The sequence below is a fragment of the Salmo salar genome, chromosome 13 (assembly GCF_965601325.2).
Source record: "Salmo salar chromosome 13, fSalSal1, whole genome shotgun sequence".
NCBI classification, from domain to species: domain Eukaryota; kingdom Metazoa; phylum Chordata; class Actinopteri; order Salmoniformes; family Salmonidae; genus Salmo; species Salmo salar.
The window spans coordinates 45,109,245-45,128,808 of record NC_138303.1 but is presented as its reverse complement, the minus strand read 5'-3'; the positions used below and the strand labels follow the sequence as shown (position 1 = coordinate 45,128,808).

Here is a 19,564-nt window from a genome sequence, read left to right as displayed (position 1 = left end):
CACCACGGCTGTCTTTTTGGCTTTTATGTCGATCTGCAATAGTATTGTGAAAAGACAGGACAGGAAAACATCAGTCTCCAACGCACCATCTGACAAGTTGTTCTTTCTCTCTCAGTGTTTTCTCGGACTCACACAATCATATTCATAGATAAAGCCATAATGTATAGTATAAAATAATAACCAGTCCTTAGTACAAATAATGTATCATCTTAATTCATAGACAATAGAACCATACCTGCAATAGTATTATGAAAAGACAGGACAGAAGCACATCAGTCTCCAATGCACCATCTGACAAGTTGTTCTACACAGGAGCATGAAGAAAGGTAAAACACATATCCTATCTAACATCCCCAATACATTGCTAGGTGCTTTCAGTGTTGACAGTACCAAAATACAACAACTCATGTACAAAAACACTGCAACACAAACAAGCTACAATGTGAAATCGCCTCTATCCCATTCAGACCTTAGAGAGCCAAAACTACATCTCCCATAATGCAATGCCAGCACCAGTCGGCAGCTTAGCTAACCGTCTGCATCACAGAAAGACATGCTAGCTAGCAACAGCAACACTTTTTAGCACTCTGTAAACTATATTAATAACAACAATAAAACTCTCAAAGATACATGTTTCAATAGTCTCACACTCCCTTATAACAATATCTACAGCATTAACCTTGGGATGTTTTATTTATTTCACGTTCGTGCTTTGTAGGACTGAGGAGAACGGGAGCTACGGGTAGTACCAGGGTGTTAGTAGGTGACGCAAGCAACCAGATGAAATAAAATACATTTAATGAAACAAAACCCGAAGATGTTAACATCATTCAGCTACTGTAGCTGCCTACCTAACATCAACAGGCAGCACCAGTAGCGCAACAATTAAAAATAGACACCAAAGGTAAAGTTCCTTGCAATCATAGCGATCTGACCCCCCCCCCTTCTGTCTGAACTTGGAATATTCCTGTTGACCCCCAACCTGGTTGTTCTGTTCTGCCTTGTGCACTATTCTAATAATTTGAAGTTTGATGGATTAACCTTTTTAACTCTCCCACATAAGCTGACAATATGAACGTGAAAATAATATCGTAAAAGAGGCATGTGGTACACAGAGTATAAATTAGCTGGCATGACTGGCTAAGACCTACTTGGCTAGCTGGCTAAAAGAGTAGCATGATGTAAAGGAAAATATCTTCTAAATATGGTAAATAACTTGACTGCCTTAGCAACAGCCAACTAAAGAAGCAATGACATGTACTTACAATTAGATGCACGCAATAACAGAAATCATAGAAAACAGTCCAATATGTCCTTCCTTCTCTTCAGACCGCGCAATCTCAATCTGATGGCAGGAGGTACACGGGGAACGCCGGACTGTGATTGTACAAGTGCGGTGATTTATAGGTACCACTTTGGTGAAAATAAGGTGTTGGGCAAATACAATTTAACTACTAGATTAGGGGTGATGAAACAGCTAAATAAGAGCTGGCCTTTTTAACAGCACTATTATAAAGTAGCGTGTACACTTATTACTATTGAATTATAAACGGGGCATCAGTCCAGTTATTGGAAAAAAATTGTATTCTAAGAAGACCAAATTTATCAGTTATTTTAGTTATGGTTCCATAAAACTACAGTTAGAATAATAGTAATTAATTGATTAATCTGAAGCTAGGAATTCTGTGAGAATCAATCAGAGTTCTTTCCCAGAATAACAAGACAAAGTTCTGTCATAATCTTCTCCTTCATCTGAAGATATCTCGAAGTCAGAGTCAGACCAAAATGCAAGCGGGATGTGGATACTCATCTTTTAATGTAAAGAATACACGAAAAACCAATAAACACGAACGACTTCAGACAGGCCAACAGGCTATACATACAAAAAGACTAGCCGTGTTAGCACAACCACCCACAAACCCAAGTGACAAACATACTCCTAATTATATGACTCCCAATCAGGAACAACGATCACCAGCTGTCCCTGATCGGGAGCCACACAGACCCACATAGAAATACAACACCCAGAACACACATACACAGACATACTCTGCCACGTCCTGACCAAAACTACACAACAACAACCTCTGCTGCTCAGGACGTGACAAGTTCTTTAAACAAGAAGTAAAGACCTCAAGATCGTGAACCTGAAATGATGTTATACTCAGTCTGTGATCAAAGTCTGTTGTGGCATCTTCATTGTTCGGGCCGCATGGACGAGAACAAAGGAAGACGATCCTTCAGGGTGTGTCCATTCTGCTTGAGTTGGGTGGCTCCTCCTTCAGGTTGCTCCTTTAGTCCTGAGCTGGTGTCCTTAAGCTTGTTGCTCTTCTCTGTTAGCTCCTTGCTTGAGTTGCAGAGGCTGTGCTCTAATTGTCTTCTCCTTCTTTCCTTGAAGGCGGATAGCTTAAGTGTACCGTTCAGGCTACACTAGCTCTTTAAAGGCTCCTTGTATTGACAGCGCTCAATACAAGTACTAATCCCTAAAAGGTACTTTCCCTAAATGATCAGTTCACCAGTTCTTGCCATTAAAGGCTAAGGTCCATGCAGGCCCTGTGGTCGGCCTACTGAAGATGGAGGTTCTTCTCCCTCCTTGAGAAAAGTCCAGCTAGGGTGATCCAGCTAGAGTGGTCCAGCTTGAGAGGGCCAGCTTGAGTGGTCCAGCAGAATAAGAGGCTAAGAGCTAAGAGAGAGAAAGAGAAAGAGGTAAGCAGTGCATTCTAGTCCCGTGAGGTCACATGGTACCAGTTAAAAGTTTGGACACACCTACTAATTCCAGGGATTTTATTTATTTGTACTATTTTCTACATTGTAGAATATTTGTGAAGACATCAAAACTATGAAATAACACATATGGAGTCATGTAGTAACCAAAAAAGTGTTTAACAAATCAAAATATATTTTATATTTGAGATTCTTCAAAGTATCCACCTGTCATGACGTTGCCCTCTTTGAGTACAGGGAGGACAGTTGACCCCCTCCCCCTTGCACCATCCCCCAACCTACCTCCCCCCACCCAGGCCCTGTGTGAAGGGGTGGTAAAATTCTAGAGGAGAATCTCTTGTCACATGGCCCAGTTGAGACACAGAGGGGTTTCATAGAGAGAGACACAGGTAATTCTTCCAACTCACAGAATTGGGGAACCAAACGACATTTATGTTCTGGAGAAGGTATAAAAGATTGGTGAAGAATCCAGCTACGAACTGGTCCGCTTGGTACAATTTTGTGACACTCAGAAGAGACAAGATAGCCATATTACCATAAAACTGTTTATATAATAGCCTCAGCTATGGGACTTGCATCCAAATGGTTGTATAAAATGTATTAATAAGGATAAAGCTATTTGGAATACGTTGAGATGCCATGTACTGATGTTAATGTGATAGAATGCATTTCTGTTCAAAGCATCGGCACGCCCCCATGGACACAGACAGGACCAGGCGTCATGTGACAAGCCTGTTCTATGTTCACGTATAAAACCCCACCCTGATTTACTTTCTATCAGACCAGCTTACCTCAGAAGAGAGAGCCAAGGTTTGACCACCCAATTCCTCTACTGAAAGTTACCTATACCACGTGGTTAAACTTTTAGACTATCGAGACTGACAGAATAAGAACAAGTCTTTGATATTAATTATTAGTCTGCAGCTAAGTAAATTATATCATTGAACGCGAAGACCAACGAAACATCCATTCTATAACGACATGAATGAATGTCGCTTTGAAAGATCCATTCTAACCGAGAGAGAGAGAGAGAGACAGAGAGAACTCTCCAACAGAACGACTCTCCAACAAGGATCCCGACGACACACTGAGCGTAAATATATATTGATTGCAATTGTTCCCGAATGAGTGAGTGTTCATGTGCAAAGGTTTAGCATATCAATTGTTAATATTAATGAACTCTGTGTGCCTCCTCAGCTTCCCTTTATGACCCTTTGTTTAACAGGCCGCCATGCCTGTTTAGCCCACTAGGGCACATTCCTCTACCATTGCTTTGTAACGATACCTACTGTTTTGTATGCTTTCTGTGAATTACTTAGTTTAGTAAATAAATGATTTTAAGACAATTGAGGTATGGATGACTTTAATAAAGGCTGGATTCGTGCAGATACAACAATTTACGACGTTTGGAATGAGACTGGACGCGAGGTAAAATACACCATTTAAACCAGAAGATAATCGGCCTATACTATAATATAATATATAATGTTATAATATAGGAAAGTTATATTAGGAAAATTATAACTTTGTAATCAGAATATTTTCCTTGTTGCCCCGATCTCCTAGTTAATTACAGTTAAACGATTAATCAGTTTAATCGCGTAATAATAATTACAGGGAGTTATTTGATAAACATGTCTTCAGTTTAATGGTGTCCCAATGACACGACACACCCTTTGCCTTGATGGCAGCTTTGCACACTCTTGGGATTCTCTCAACCAGCTTCATGATGTAGTCACCTGGAATGCATTTAAATTAACAGGTGTGCCTTGTTAAAAGTTCATTTGTGGACTGTCTTTCCTTAATGCGTTTGAGCAAATCAGTTGTGTTGTGAGAAGGTTGGTGTGGTATACAGAATATAGCCCTATTTAGTAAAAGATCAAGTCCATATTATGGCAAGAACAACTCAAATAAGCAAAGAGAAACGACAGTTCATTATTACTTTAAGACATGAAGGTCAGTCAATCCAGAACATTTCAAGAACTTTGAACATTTCTTCAAGTGCAGTCGCAAAAACCATGAAGCGCTATGATGAAACTGGCTCTCATGAGGACCGCCACAGGAAAGGAAGACCCAGAGTTACCTCTGCTGCAGAGGATAACTTCATTATTGTTAACTGCACCTCAGATTGCAGCCCAAATAAATGTTTCACAGAGTTCAAGTAACAGACACATCTCAACATCAACTGTTCAGAGGAGACTGCGTGAATCAGGCCTTCATGGTCGAATTGCTACAAAGAAACCACTACTAAAGGACACCAATAAGAAGAAGAGACTTGCTTGGGCAAAGAAACACGAGCAATGGACATTAGACCGGGGGAAAGCAAGTTTGAGATTTTTGGTTCCAACCGCTGTGTCTTTGTGAGATGCAGAGCAGGTGAATGGATGATCTCCACATGTGTGGTTCCCACCGTGAAGCATGGAGGAGGAGGTATGTGGGGGTGCTTTTCTGGTGACACTGTCAGTGATTTATTTAGAATTCAAGGCACAATTAACCAGCATGGTTTGCGCTTAGTGGGACTATCATTTTGTTTTCAACAAGACAATGACCCAAAACACACCTCCTGACTGTGTAAGGGCTATTTGACCAAGAAGGAGAGTGATGGAGTGCTGCATCAGATGACCTGGCCTCCACAATCACCCAACCTCTGAGCAAAGAGGAGGAACGTCTATTCTATATGACCCCTTACCTATCTATATCTCTGACCTTCACACTCTATTGCGATCATTCAGCTCTGCTGTAATTTACTGGTTGTACCCTACGGCTGCTGAGCTGCTGGCTCTGACAATGTAATGTCCCTCACTGCCCTGCAGGCTGACTGATGGCTGCGTGTGCGTTTGCCTGATCGCGTCTGTGTGTGTGTCTTTGCCTGACCGTATGTGTGTCCTCTCTCTCTCTGCAGGCGTAGCGTTCACCATCCTGATGCTGCTGGCCAGTCTGAACTCGTGTACCAACCCCTGGATCTACACCTTCTTCAGCAGCTCTGTGTCCAGGGAGCTACAGGCCCTGTTACGCTGCAGACCAAGAACCCCGCGCAGGGGCTCCATACCTGACGACTCCACCACCACACACACCTCCACCACCAAGGACAGCCTCTACTGACACACTCAGACACTCACACGTACGTACAGTTGGGTCAATATTTGTTGACACCTTTGATAAAGATGAGCAAAAAAATAATTAGGAAATAAATAATACAAATACTGAGCTATATTATATGCTATTTTTGTTGTTGAAAATTATATTAATTGATAGTAATACAATTGCTTAGAGAAGGAGATTTTGTTAAACAAGTAATTTAAAGAATCTCATAAAGATAGGGATCAAAGTTATTGGCACCCCTGTTTTCAATACTCCAGTCCCCGACCCTTGTGAGGATAACGACACTGAGCCATTACATTTTTGTTGTTGTTGATGAGATTGGAGAACACATTGGGAGGGATCTTAGACCATTCCTCCATAAAGAATCTTTCCAGATCCTTGATATCCTTCATCTGTGGCGCATATGGACTGCCCTCTTCAATTCAAACCACAGGTTTTCAAGTCCGGAGACTAAGATGGGATGCCCATTGCAGAATGATGATTTGGTGGTCAATTAACCATTTCTTTAAGGATTTTTAAATGTCCTAGTACTTGATAAAGTGCATGATGCCATTGACCTTAACAAGGGCCCCAGAACCAGTGGAAGCCAAATATCCCCACAACATCAAAGATCCACCACCATATTTTTACATTAGGTATAGGATACTTTTCTACATATGCATCTTTCTTTCGACGCAAATCCCACCACTGGTGTGCGTGACCAAAGAGCTTTATTTTCATGCCATCCAACACATGTAAACTCCCGGAGTTTGATAAATGGCATTGGCATTTGGATTGGAACCGGTGCTGTGGTCAGATGACATGAAAAAAGAGCTCTTCTGCCACGCACACCTGTGGTGGGTTTGGCGTTGAAAAACAGAAGTATACGCAGAAAAGTACCTCACACCTACTGTAAAATATGCTAGTGGATCTTTGATGATGCAGTCCATACGCGCTGGAGACTAAGCATATCAAGGATCTGGAAATATTCTGTATGGAGGAATGGTCTAAGATCCCTCCCAATGTGTTCTCCAATCGCATTGTTAAAAACAGGGGTTTCAATCATTTTGATTCCTATCTTTTTGAGATTTGATTTATTACTTGTTTAAAAAAAAATATTCTTCAATTTTTTTTAGAGCACACACACTCCACCAAGGACAAGTTGTACTGTCTCACACACACACCACCACCTCCACTGCTGCCAGCACCTAAGACTAGAGGACAGCTCGCACTGACCTTCAGGCAGCGAACACATTTCCCCCAACATGGAAACATGGACAGCTGTGTTATGGCCAGGAAGGAAGGACCCCTATGAAACATCCTGTCTGTCTGTCTGCTCGTCTGTCTGTCTGTCTGTCTGTCTGTCTGTCTGTCTGTCTGTCTGTCTGTCTGTCTGTCTGTCTGTCTGTCTGTCTGTCTGTCTGTCTGTCTGTCTGTCTGTCTGTCCCCTCTGTCTTTTACTCCCTCACACCGAGGAGGTTGCTATTGAACGAGAGGAGAAACGTGAGTCAGCTGAGGGGGACAAATGTGAGTGAAGACATCGACACTACGTAATGGAATATAGACCTTTACAGCACCTGTATAGGTACTGTACCTATAAATATATATATATCAACAGCAGGATCAGATGTTCAGTTGGTACTGTAGAAACGGAACGAAAACAGAGAAAGATATTCAAATGCTCCTTTGAATAAGCTGACCATGGAGTATAAACATCCTGTATTATACGTTGTCTTTACATCTCTGTCTCTATATAAAGAGAACAGTGCAGTTGTCGGAAGGTGATTCCCTTCAAGGCTACAAATTACTTCACCTCCTGCAAGAGGACATGGGCAGTACATTAAATGTTTGTTGACTGGACTACATGCCTAATGTACAAAGCAGTGCATAAGCTCACAGTACGCTATGGCTCAAACTACAGAACAAAGCAGCCAGACAGCAGACTGAGTGAGAAAGAGAGAGTGAGAAAGAGAGAGTGAGAGAGAGAGAGTGAGAGAGCGAGAGAGAGAGAGAGAGAGAAAGGGGGAGAGGGAGAGAGAGAGAAAAAAAGGTGGAGAGGGAGAGAGAGAGAAAGCGGGGGAGAGGGAGAGAGAGAGGGAGAGAGAGAAGGAGAGCAAGGGAGAGAAAGAGAGAGAGAGAAACAGGGGAAGAGGGAGGGAGAGAGAGAGAGAGGAGAGAAAGAGGGGGAGAGCGAGAGAGAGTACAGGCTCAGTGAGCACAGCCTTGCCATTGAGAAGGGTAGACACAGGAAAACCTGGCTCCCTGTAGAGGAAAGGCTGTGCAACCACTGCACAACAGCAGAACCTGAGACGGAGCTGCATTTCCTGACAAAATGTCAAAAATATAAAACAATTAGAGAGTGTCATTTCCCCAAATTTGAAACCCTTATTCAAGGTTTCAAAGACCTCTCTGATGAGAGTAGGCTACCCGTCCTGTTGGGAGAGGACGCAGAGAGCTGTGGGTTGGCAGTGTACTACATTTCTGCCTGCCATATGTTGAGGGACAGTGTCTGACAGACCAATCAACGTGCACATGTCCTCTACTGTATGCTTATTGTTATTGTTCAATGTATGGTTATTTTGACCCTTGGATATTGTTGTTACTGTTGTCCCGTTGACAATTTTGATTCTTATTATTTTCATATTGTAAATATCCAAAGTAAGCTTTGGCAATATGTACATTGTTACGTCATGCCAATAAAGCAAATTGAATTGAAAAAAATCAAATAAAATTGAGAGAGAGGGGGAGAGGGAGAGAGAGAGAGAGAGAGAGAGAGGGGGGGGGGGGAGAGAGAGAGAGAGAGAGAGAGAGAGAGAGAGAGAGAGAGAGAGAGAGAGAGAGAGAAAAGTTGATACTGGTGCAATTCATTGTTAATCTTAGACATACACGTTGTACTGGCTGTATGGTTCTAATTACATATGCATGATTTTATAATCTCCTACATTGTATGCATGAGTGTGTGGATTGAATATGTAGATGGAGAAACAATCTGGGCCCCAAATGGCATTACCTACAAATTGCACTTCTTTTGACCAAAGCTCTATGGGGCCTGGTCAAATATAGTGGACTACATAGGAAAGAGGGTGCCATTTTGGACGCGGCTACAGATGCTGTGGGGCTGTGGGAGGGTGAATGGGACTCATTCCACAGAACCAAGTCATTGGATCTCTGTACTACCTACCACTTGTATTGATTAACTAGCTGAGTGTACGTGTGTGTGCGTGTGTGTGTATATGTGTGTGTGTCTGCACGTGTGCGTGTTTGTGTGTGTGTGTCCTTGTCTCTCTTCTGTCTCTTCTTGTAGGGAGTTCCTATGCTGATTATTGGCTGCAACCCAACTCCAATCAGAGGCCTGAAGAGAGGAGAGGAAAGGTGATATGAAGGTAGAGGAACAGTGGATGACTTTTACTCTTTTGTTTAGATCTAGAGTAACTGTCTGAATCCCAATAGAGGGAGAGGGAGTGAGAGAGAGAGAGAGAGAGAGAGAGAGAGAGAGAGAGTGAGCAATTCCCATGCCAATAAAGCCCTTAAATTGAATTGAGAGACAGAGAGGGAGGGAGAGTGAGTGAGAGTGAGAGTGAAAGAAATAACTGGAGAGGACCATTTTTGGAAGCAGAATAAACAGAGGACGACAGCGTGGGAGCAAGCGTGGGAGCAATCCTTGGAGGAGGGGCGGTTGAAGTAGTGAAAGCTAATATTATGGATAAACTACAGGAAATCAAATCAAAATGTATTCTAAATGCATGCCTGAGGTGGAATTCATCTTCACTCAGGAGAGCGGGAGAGGAATATCTGGTTTCAAAGAAAGAAAGAAAGATGGTGACTTGTGAAAAGAGAAAGAGTCAAACAAGTAAGAGGAGACCTGGGAAGAAATCTGAAAAAATACTCTGGATAAACAATACTAGACACATTGGAGCATGTTCAACATACAGTGAGGGAAAAAAGTATTTGATCCCCTGCTGATTTTGTACGTTTGCCCACTGACAAAGAAATGATCAGTCTATAATTTTAATGGTAGGTTTATTTGAACAGTGAGAGACAGAATAACAACAAAAAAATCCAGAAAAACGCACGTCAAAAATGTTATAAAATGATTTGCATTTTAATGAGGGAAATAAGTATTTGACCCCTCTGCAAAACATGACTTAGTACTTGGTGGCAAAACCCTTGTTGGCAATCACAGAGGTCAGAGGTTTCTTGTAGTTGGCCACCAGGTTTGCACACATCTCAGGAGGGATTTTGCCCCACTCCTCTTTACAGATCTTCTCCAAGTCATTAAGGTTTCGAGGCTGACGTTTGGCAACTCAAACGTTCAGCTCCCTCCACAGATTTTCTATGGGATTAAGGTCTGGAGACTGGCTAGGCCACTCCAGGACCTTATGTGCTTCTTCTTGAGCCACTCCTTTGTTGCCTTGGCCGTGTGTTTTGGCTCATTGTCATGCTGGAATACCCATCCACGACCCATTTTCAATGCCCTGGCTGAGGGAAGGAGGTTCTTACCAAAGATTTGACGGTACATGGCCCCGTCCATCGTCCCTTTGATGCGGTGAAGTTGTCCTGTCCCCTTAGCAGAAAAACACCCCCAAAGCATAATGTTTCCACCTCCATGTTTGACGGTGGGGATGGTGTTCTTGGGGTCATAGGCAGCATTCCTCCTCCTCCAAACATGGCGAGTTGAGTTGATGCCAAAGAGCTCCATTTTGGTCTCATCTGACCACAACACTTTCACCCAGTTGTCCTCTGAATCATTCAGATGTTCATTGGCAAACTTCAGACGGGCATGTATATGTGCTTTCTTGAGCAGGGGGACCTTGCGGGCGCTGCAGGATTTCAGTCCTTCACGGCATAGTGTGTTACCAATTGTTTTCTTAGTGATTATGGTCCCAGCTGCCTTGAGATCATTGACAAGATCCTCCCGTGTAGTTCTGGGCTGATTCCGCACCGTTCTCATGATCATTGCAACTCCACGAGGTGAGATCTTGCATGGAGCCCCAGGCCGAGGGAGATTGACAGTTCTTTTGTGTTTCTTCCATTTGCGAATAATCGCACCAACTGTTGTCACCTTCTCACCAAGCTGCTTGGTGATGGTCTTGTAGCCCATTCCAGCCTTGTGTAGGTCTACAATCTTTTCCCTGACATCCTTGGAGAGCTCTTTGGTCTTGGCCATGGTGGAGAGTTTGGAATCTGATTGATTGATTGCTTCTGTGGACAGGTGTCTTTTATACAGGTAACAAGCTGAGATTAGGAGCACTCCCTTTAAGAGTGTGCTCCTAATCTCAGCTCGTTACATGTATAAAAGACACCTGAGAGCCAGAAATCTTTCTGATTGAGAGGGGGTCAAATTCTTATTTCCCTCATTAAAATGCAAATGAATTTATAACATTTTTGCCATGCGTTTTTCTGGATTTTTTTGGTTGTTATTCTGTCTCTCACTGTTCAAATAAACCTACCATTAAAATTATAGACTGATCATTTCTTTGTCAGTGGGCAAACGTACAAAATCAGCAGTATATCAAATACTTTTTTCCCTCACTGTAGCGAGAGAGAGAGAGAGAGAGAGAGAGAGAGAGAGAGAGAGAGAGAGAGAGAGAGAGAGAGAGAGAGAGAGAGAGAGAGAGAGAGAGAGAGAGAGAGAGAGAGAGAGAGAGAGAGAGAGAGAGAGAGAGAGAGAGAGAGAGAGCGAGAGAGAGAAGAGGGAGTGAATGAATCTAACAGACCAAGGCTTCGACAATAAGCTGGGACGCAATTATGTGATTATATTTCACATCTGGAGAGAAATCTGAAGAAAAAAAATCTGGATAAAGAACACTAGACACACGGGAGCATGTTCAACACAGCAAGAAGAGAGAGAGAGAGAGAGAGAGAGAGAGAAGAGGGAGTGAATGAATCTAGCAGACCAAGGCTTCGACAATAAGCTGGGACGCAATTATGTGATTATACACTGCTCAAAAAAATAAAGGGAACACTTAAACAACACATCCTAGATCTGAATGAAAGAAATAATCTTATTAAATTCTTTTTTCTTTACATAGTTGAATGTGCTGACAACAAAATCACACAAAAATAATCAATGGAAATCCAATTTATCAACCCATGGAGGTCTGGATATGGAGTCACACTCAAAATTAAAGTGGAAAACCACACTACAGGCTGACCCAACTTTGATGTAATGTCCTTAAAACAAGTCAAAATGAGGCTCAGTAGTGTGTGTGGCCTCCACGTGCCTGTATGACCTCCCTACAACGCCTCGGCATGCTCCTGATGAGGTGGCGGATGGTCTCCTGAGGGATCTCCTCCCAGACCTGGACTAAAGCATCCGCCAACTCCTGGACAGTCTGTAGTGCAACGTGGCGTTGGTGGATGGAGCGAGACATGATGTCCCAGATGTGCTCAATTGGATTCAGGTCTGGGGAACGGGCGGGCCAGTCCATAGCATCAATGCCTTCCTCTTGCAGGAACTGCTGACACACTCCAGCCACATGAGGTCTAGCATTGTCTTGCATTAGGAGGAACCCAGGGCCAACCGCACCAGCATATGGTCTCACAAGGGGTCTGAGGATCTCATCTCGGTACCTAATGGCAGTCAGGCTACCTCTGGCGAGCATATGGAGGGCTGTGCGGCCCCCCAAAGAAATGCCACCCCACACCATGACTGACCCACCGCCAAACCGGTCATGCTGGAGGATGTTGCAGGCAGCAGAACGTTCTCCACGGCTTCTCCAGACTCTGTCATGTCTGTCACGTGCTCAGTGTGAACCTGCTTTCATCTGTGAAGAGCACAGGGCGCCAGTGGCGAATTTGCCAATCTTGGTGTTCTTTGGCAAATGCCAAACGTCCTGCATGGTGTTGGGCTGTAAGCACAACCCCCACCTGTGGACGTCGGGCCCTCATACCACCCTCATGGAGTCTGTTTCTGACCGTTTGAGCAGACACATGCACATTTGTGGCCTGCTGGAGGTCATTTTGCAGGGCTCTGGCAGTGCTCCTCCTTGCACAAAGGCGGAGGTAGCGGTCCTGCTGCTGGGTTGTTGCCCTCCTACGGCCTCCTCCACGTCTCCTGATGTACTGACCTGTCTCCTGGTAGCGCCTCCATGCTCTGGACACTACGCTGACAGACACAGCAAACCTTCTTGCCACATTTCGCATTGATGTGCCATCCTGGATGAGCTGCACTACCTGAGCCACTTGTGTGGGTTGTAGACTCCGTCTCATGCTACCACTAGAGTGAAAGCACCGCCAGCATTCAAAAGTGACCAAAACATCAGCCAGGAAGCATAGGAACTGAGAAGTGGTCTGTGGTCTCCACCTGCAGAACCACTCCTTTATTGGGGGTGTCTTGCTTATTGCCTATAATTTCCATCTGTTGTCTATTCCATTTGCACAACAGCATGTGAAATGTATTGTCAATCAGTGTTGCTTCCTAAGTGGACAGTTTGATTTCACAGAAGTGTGATTGACTTGGAGTTACATTGTGTTGTTTAAGTGTTCCCTTTATTTTTTTGAGCAGTATATTTCACATCTGGAGAGAAATATGAAAAAGATTATCTGGATAAACAATACTAGACACACGGGAGCATGTTCAACATAGCGAGAAGAGAGAGAGAGAGAGAGAGAGAGAGAGAGAGAGAGAGACTTCTTAGAAGTACCTCTTAGAAGTGCAACGCCACCGCCACCGCCACAGCCACCGTCATGTATGGATGTCATGCTATGAGTATAGCTCATAAACACATGGAAACGTGACTCTTCACAGACTGCCCACGAGAGAGATATCGCATTGCTAATATGCAGTGATGACCACATCTGAATATTGTATGGTGTCAAGTCCATGCACAAGTAACAGCACATTGTAGAAAAACCAGGAGGAATTTAATTTAGACTGTACAATGAAGGAAATTACCATTCCATGTAAATCAATGATTTTAAATATATTTATTGAAAGTATTACAGAGGCACAGTACAGTACGACCATTATTATTTACAGATTGTGTAAGCGATTATGATGAATATATACTATGTCCGATATACAGGTAACTGCCAAAATAAAGGAAACACCAACATAAAGTGTCTTAATAGGTTGTTGGGCCACCACTATCCGCCGGAAACAGCTTCAATCCGCCTTTGCATAGATTCTACAAGTGTTTGACACCTTTCCTTCCATCATTTGGTGTTTTGTTGACGGTGGATAGAGATCTGGTGATCTGACACACACACACACACACACACACACACACACACACACACACACACACACACACACACACACACACACACACACACACACACACACACACACACACACACACACACACACACAAATAATGGGCAACTGGTCATTTTATATATCATGGTGGGATGTTAATTTCTTAATTAACTTAGGAACCACCTGCTTTTAACATACTTTGTATCCCTCATTTACACAAGTGTTTCCTTTATTTTGACAATTACCTGTATTTCCTATAATTGTAAAGGCTCCAACAGAGATGTACTTGAGTAAAGTGATAAAGAACCAAAAAGACTACACTACCGTTCAAAAGATTGGGGTCACTTACAAATGTCCTTGTTTTTGAAAGAAAAGCACATTTTTTTAATTCATTAAAATAACATCAAATTGATCAGAAATACAGTTTAGACATTGTTAATGTTGTAAATGACTATTGTAGCTGGAAACTGCAGATTTCTTTATGGAATACCTATATAGGCGTAGAGGCACATTATCAGCACTCCTCCTGTGTTCACCTCTTCACTGTTGACATTGAGACTGGTGTTTTGTGGATACTATTTAATGTAGCTGCCAGTTGAGGACTTGTGAGGCGTCTTTTTCTCAAACTAGACACTAATGTACTTTGTTTTTTTGTCATTTTGAGCCTGTAATCGAACCCACAAATGCGCCAGATACTCAACTAGTCTAAACAAGGCCAGTTTTATTGCTTCTTTAATCAGGACAACAGTTTTCAGCTGTGCTAACGTAATTGCAAAAGGGTTTTCTAATGATCAATTAGCCTTTTAAAATGATCAACTTGGATTAACTAATACAGTGTGCCATTGGAACACAGGAGTGATGGTTACTGATAATGGGCCTCTGTACGCCTATGTAGATATTCCATTAGAAATCAGCTACAATAGTCATTTACAACATTAACAATATCTACACTGTATTTCTGATCAATTTGATGTTATTTTAATGGACAAAAAATGTGCTTTTCTTTAAAAAACAAGACATTTTTAAGTGACGCCAAACATTTGAAAGGTAGTGTATCTACCAATATGTTAATGCTACAATATCTGCATAGGAAACAAAGAATAGCCACATGTTCAGATCTAACGTACAGTAACAATGCAGTTGAGATTTATAAGATAATATTCACTAGATACTGAATTTAGTATGCTTTAGTTGGCCTAAGATGTGTTTTGGAAATATAGAATGAGGCCATCAATTGTCTATTAAGGTGAAACTATCATTCAGTTGATATCAGGATCCAAATTAGCCTGGTCCCAGATCTGTTTTTGCTGCTTTGCCTATTGTCATGGCAAGGCAGCACAGACAGATCTGGGACCAGGCTAGATCCAAATCACTCAGAACCAAACAAAGTGCCTGTATTGTTATAGCCAGTGCTTGACTTGAACTGAAACATGCTCCGATACTCGTTTTGGGTGCCTGTACTCTTTATATTCAGGTGCAGGAGCTCCACAATACTTTTGAGCTAATATTCTATGAGGAACAGGAGCTCAAGCAGTAGAACATTTGAGGCGCCGGTACTCAGCTCCGGTGAGCTTCTGCCCAAGTCAAGCACTGGTTATAGCAGCAATATAATAAATAGTAGAGAGAGGGGCCTCCCTAGCCTGGTCCCAGATCTGCTATCTTACCAACTGACCATAGAAGTTGGCAATACAACACAAACAGATCTGGGACCAGGCTAGGGCCCCATCCTAGGATAATACAGTATTTACTGTAGTAGAGAGGCCTTATAATACAGATCTGGTAGTAGAGAGGCCTTACAATACAATATAATACAGCATTTACTGTAGTAGAGGGACCTCACACATAGGACAATATAATACAGTATTTACTGTAGTAGAGGGGCCTCACACATAGGACAATATAATACATTATTTACTGTAGTTGAGGAGCCTCACACATAGGACAATATAATACAGTATTTACTGTAGTAGAGGGGCTTCCCTCTAGACAGAAAGACAAACCACAAAAAGCAGGGATCAGATTCATATTATGTCAGACATCAAGTCATGTTATATGTTCCACATGTGTTTATATCTCTAATTTATTCTATGTCTGAACAAACGAGAAATTGACATATTTAAGTTCCCGTTGTTACTACCTAATGTTCATGTATGTAGCGATGTATGTATGTCTGTTTTTGTTATATTTTCTCGTCCTTTATTTTATTTTATAATAATATACTACATCGGCCCTTCAACTGCATGACAGACTTATGACAACAATAATCTGTCACAAACTTTTTTTTAAGATCATTATCACTATGATAGCTACATACGTACATGTTGTAACTTTATGTGTGTATAAAAAACGAGATGAAATCCACATATCGGTGTCTACCAATTTGAAATGAGACTTTGACCAGTGTGGCTTGTGAACTGTGTTTAAGAAAACGTGTAATACATGTCTTTATTGTGTGACCAGACGGTATAGTATAACTAAATGAACAAGACGTTTTTATGCATCAATCCAGTAGGTCAGTTACAGTAGGCTGATGGTCATGATGGATCAGTGCTTCATCTGTATGATTTGTGTTCAGGTTTCAACATTATACCCTTTTCACACGAGCCGTAGTGTTCCCGCCTGGTTCCGCTTCATCCACCATAGTTGCTGTAACCGTAAAGGGATGACGTTATAATAAAACATGCAAGCCAGTTTGAAAAGAGTATTACAGTTCTGTGGGATCTCTTCCAGAACAGAGATGATGTTTATCTATCCTGCACTCTTTCTAGCCTGGCTTTTATATATTTTTCATCCGTTACAACTAGTGTATATTCTCTACGAATGACACTATGGCTCGGCTCGGCTCAGTAGTGTGTAAAGGGTGTCGTCCTCTGGCAGTTACAAACAAACAAACACATTTCTATTGACAAAAAGGAAGTGGATTGTTGTTGTTGTTTTTGTTGTATGTTCATTGTTTATTGTTATTGTTGTTGTTGAGAGCTCTAAGGGACCAGGGAGCTTTTCTGTTCAGATAGTTTTGTTCTTGATTTTTAACAGATTCACGAGCCAAGCAAAATATGTTTTCAAGGTGGATTATACTTTCCTGAACGCATCCGCTTGTGGCACAACCAACGAATACACAAGAGGATGGAAATAAAAACACTAACTCCTGTGTAGAAAAACAAGTTCCTCACAAGAATTACAATATCAGTCCTAGAAACATTTCCCCTGCCTGTTTCCTTGTCTTCGCTGGGGTAATCTAGCATGCATAGCAGACTTCCTTGCCAGCCGGGGGACAAGCCAAGGTTCTCTCTAGACACACACAAACATTAGTTAATATAAAACCACTGGCTGTTATAAATCTTGAGTACTATCAGAGGTCATTGATAGAGCATAGCCAGGGCAGGGTCCGTGGTCATTTGTAATCCGACAGGAGCTCGGCTCAGCTCAGAGCTCCATCTGTGTCCATAGGACAGGCCTGAGTTCAAATAGTATAACATTTTTTTAAATACTTTAAGCGTCTGCTCTGGCCTGCCTAGAGTGCCAGATGGACATGGTTTGCAGTTTTGGGACTATTCTGTTGGCCCGTTAAGCCAGACAAGCTCAATCAAACAAAGATGAAGGCATTGGAAATTATTTCAAATAGTATTTGAACCCAGGTAGTTCTGGTCCATACAGAGGACTCATGCTGAGCTCAGCTTGCTCTGTCTGATGTCTCCAGTCAAGGTCACTTATTCATTACAGAGAAGGCACTGCAGGGTCGGCTCCCTAGGTCTGCCAGGACACCTCACTGTGACTGTGTATTAATGTGTGTGTGTGTGTGTGTGTGTGTGTGTGTGTGTGTGTGTGTGTGTGTGTGTGTGTGTGTGTGTGTGTGTGTGTGTGTGTGTGTGTGTGTGTGTGTGTGTGTGTGTGTGTGTGTGTGTGTGTGTGTGTGTGTGTGTGTGTGTGGACGTGATTAACTATACTTGTGGGGACCAGAAGTCCCCACAAGTATAGTAAATTAACAAAAATGTTGAACATTTTGTTGGTCCCCACAAGGTAAAATGCTATTTCTAGGGGGTTTAGGGTTAAGGTTAGAATTAGTGTTAGGCTTATAATTAGGTTTAGGGTTAGTTTTAAGAGCTAGGGTTAGGAGCTAGGGTTAGGTTTAGGGTTAGGGGTTAGGGAAAATTTGATTTTAAATGGGACTGAATTGTGTGTCCCCATAAGGTTAGTTATACAAGACTGTGTGTGTGTGCATGCGTGCGTGCGTGACAGGGTATTAGAGAAATTAACAACCAGCTGTGTGACAGTATGACTGTATGAATGGCCTGACCAGGGACATACTAGGTGAACTTCCTCATCCTCATTCAAATCAATTATATTAGGGTCAGCCAAGGACTTCTGAGGACGGCAGTCTGAATGAAAGGCTGAAGGAATAACCCTCATAAACTATGCCAATAAATCCGATTATAAAAGACAGACCAGAATCCTCTCTCCAACACATTAGGCTAGGCTTCACAACACTGGGCAATCAGTTGCTGTGTCCAAAATGGCACCATAGTTTAAAAGTAGTGCACTGTATAGGGAAATGGGTACTATTTCAGATTCAGCCTGTGTATGTTACTCAACCTCAGTGTGTAGCCCACAGACCTGAGCAACACACACACACACACACACACACACACACACACACACACACACACACACACACACACACCACACACACACACACAGTGTGAAGGCTAAGTAAGCTGCGGTTGAGTAACACACACTTTCACACTGTAACACATTTGATGTAACAAAGAGTAAAAACAAACAATCTGGTCAAACCATTATGTTGATCAAACACAAAGGTTTTGCTTCTTTCTTTCTTTCTCTTGATTACTTTTTATTTAGCGAGGAGCAGTGGTGTAAAGTAATTAAGTCAAAATCGTTTTTGGGGGGTATCTGTACTTTACTATTTATAGTTTTGAGTACTTTTACTTTTACTTCACTATATTACTAAAGAAAATAATATACTTTTTACTCCATACATTTTCCCTGAGACCCAAAAGTACTCGTTACATTTTCAATGTTTAGCAGGACAGGAAAATTGTCCAATTCATGCACTTATCAAGAGAACATCCCTGGTCATCCCTACTGCCCTTGACCTGGAGGACTCACTAAACAGAGAACATCCCTGGTCATCCCTACTGCCTCTGACCTGGAGGACTTACTAAACAGAGAACATCCCTGGTCATCCCTACTGCCTCTGACCTGGAGGACTCACTAAACAGAGAACATCCCTGGTCATCCCTACTGCCTCTGACCTGGAGGACTTACTAAACAGAGAACATCCCTGGTCATCCCTACTGCCTCTGACCTGGAGGACTTACTAAACAGAGAACATCCCTGGTCATCCCTACTGCCTCTGACCTGGAGGACTCAGTAAACACACATGCTTAGTTTGTAAATGATGTCTGAGTGTTGGAGTGTGCCCCTGGCTATCCATAAATACATAAAAAAACAAGAAAACGGTTAGGTCTGGTTTCCTTAATATAAGGAATTGAAATGATTTATACTTTTACTTTTGATACTTAAGTATATTTTAGCAAC

The 19,564-nt window shown here is 42.3% G+C and overlaps 1 protein-coding gene across 2 annotated transcripts in view; it reads left to right on the top strand.

Annotated features, from left to right (window-relative positions):
- Positions 1-9,910, top strand: part of LOC106567019 (vasopressin V2 receptor) — a 57,836-nt gene extending 47,926 nt beyond the window's left edge. For both annotated transcript variants that reach the window (XM_014135793.3, XM_014135792.3), the window contains exons 7-8: positions 5,627-5,845; positions 6,942-9,910. In XM_014135793.3, coding sequence (XP_013991268.1) covers positions 5,627-5,826 — 200 coding nt within the window. In that variant the 3' untranslated portion in view covers positions 5,827-5,845; positions 6,942-9,910. The remainder of the gene's footprint in view (positions 1-5,626; positions 5,846-6,941) is intronic.
- The last annotated feature ends 9,654 nt before the right edge of the window (positions 9,911-19,564 follow it).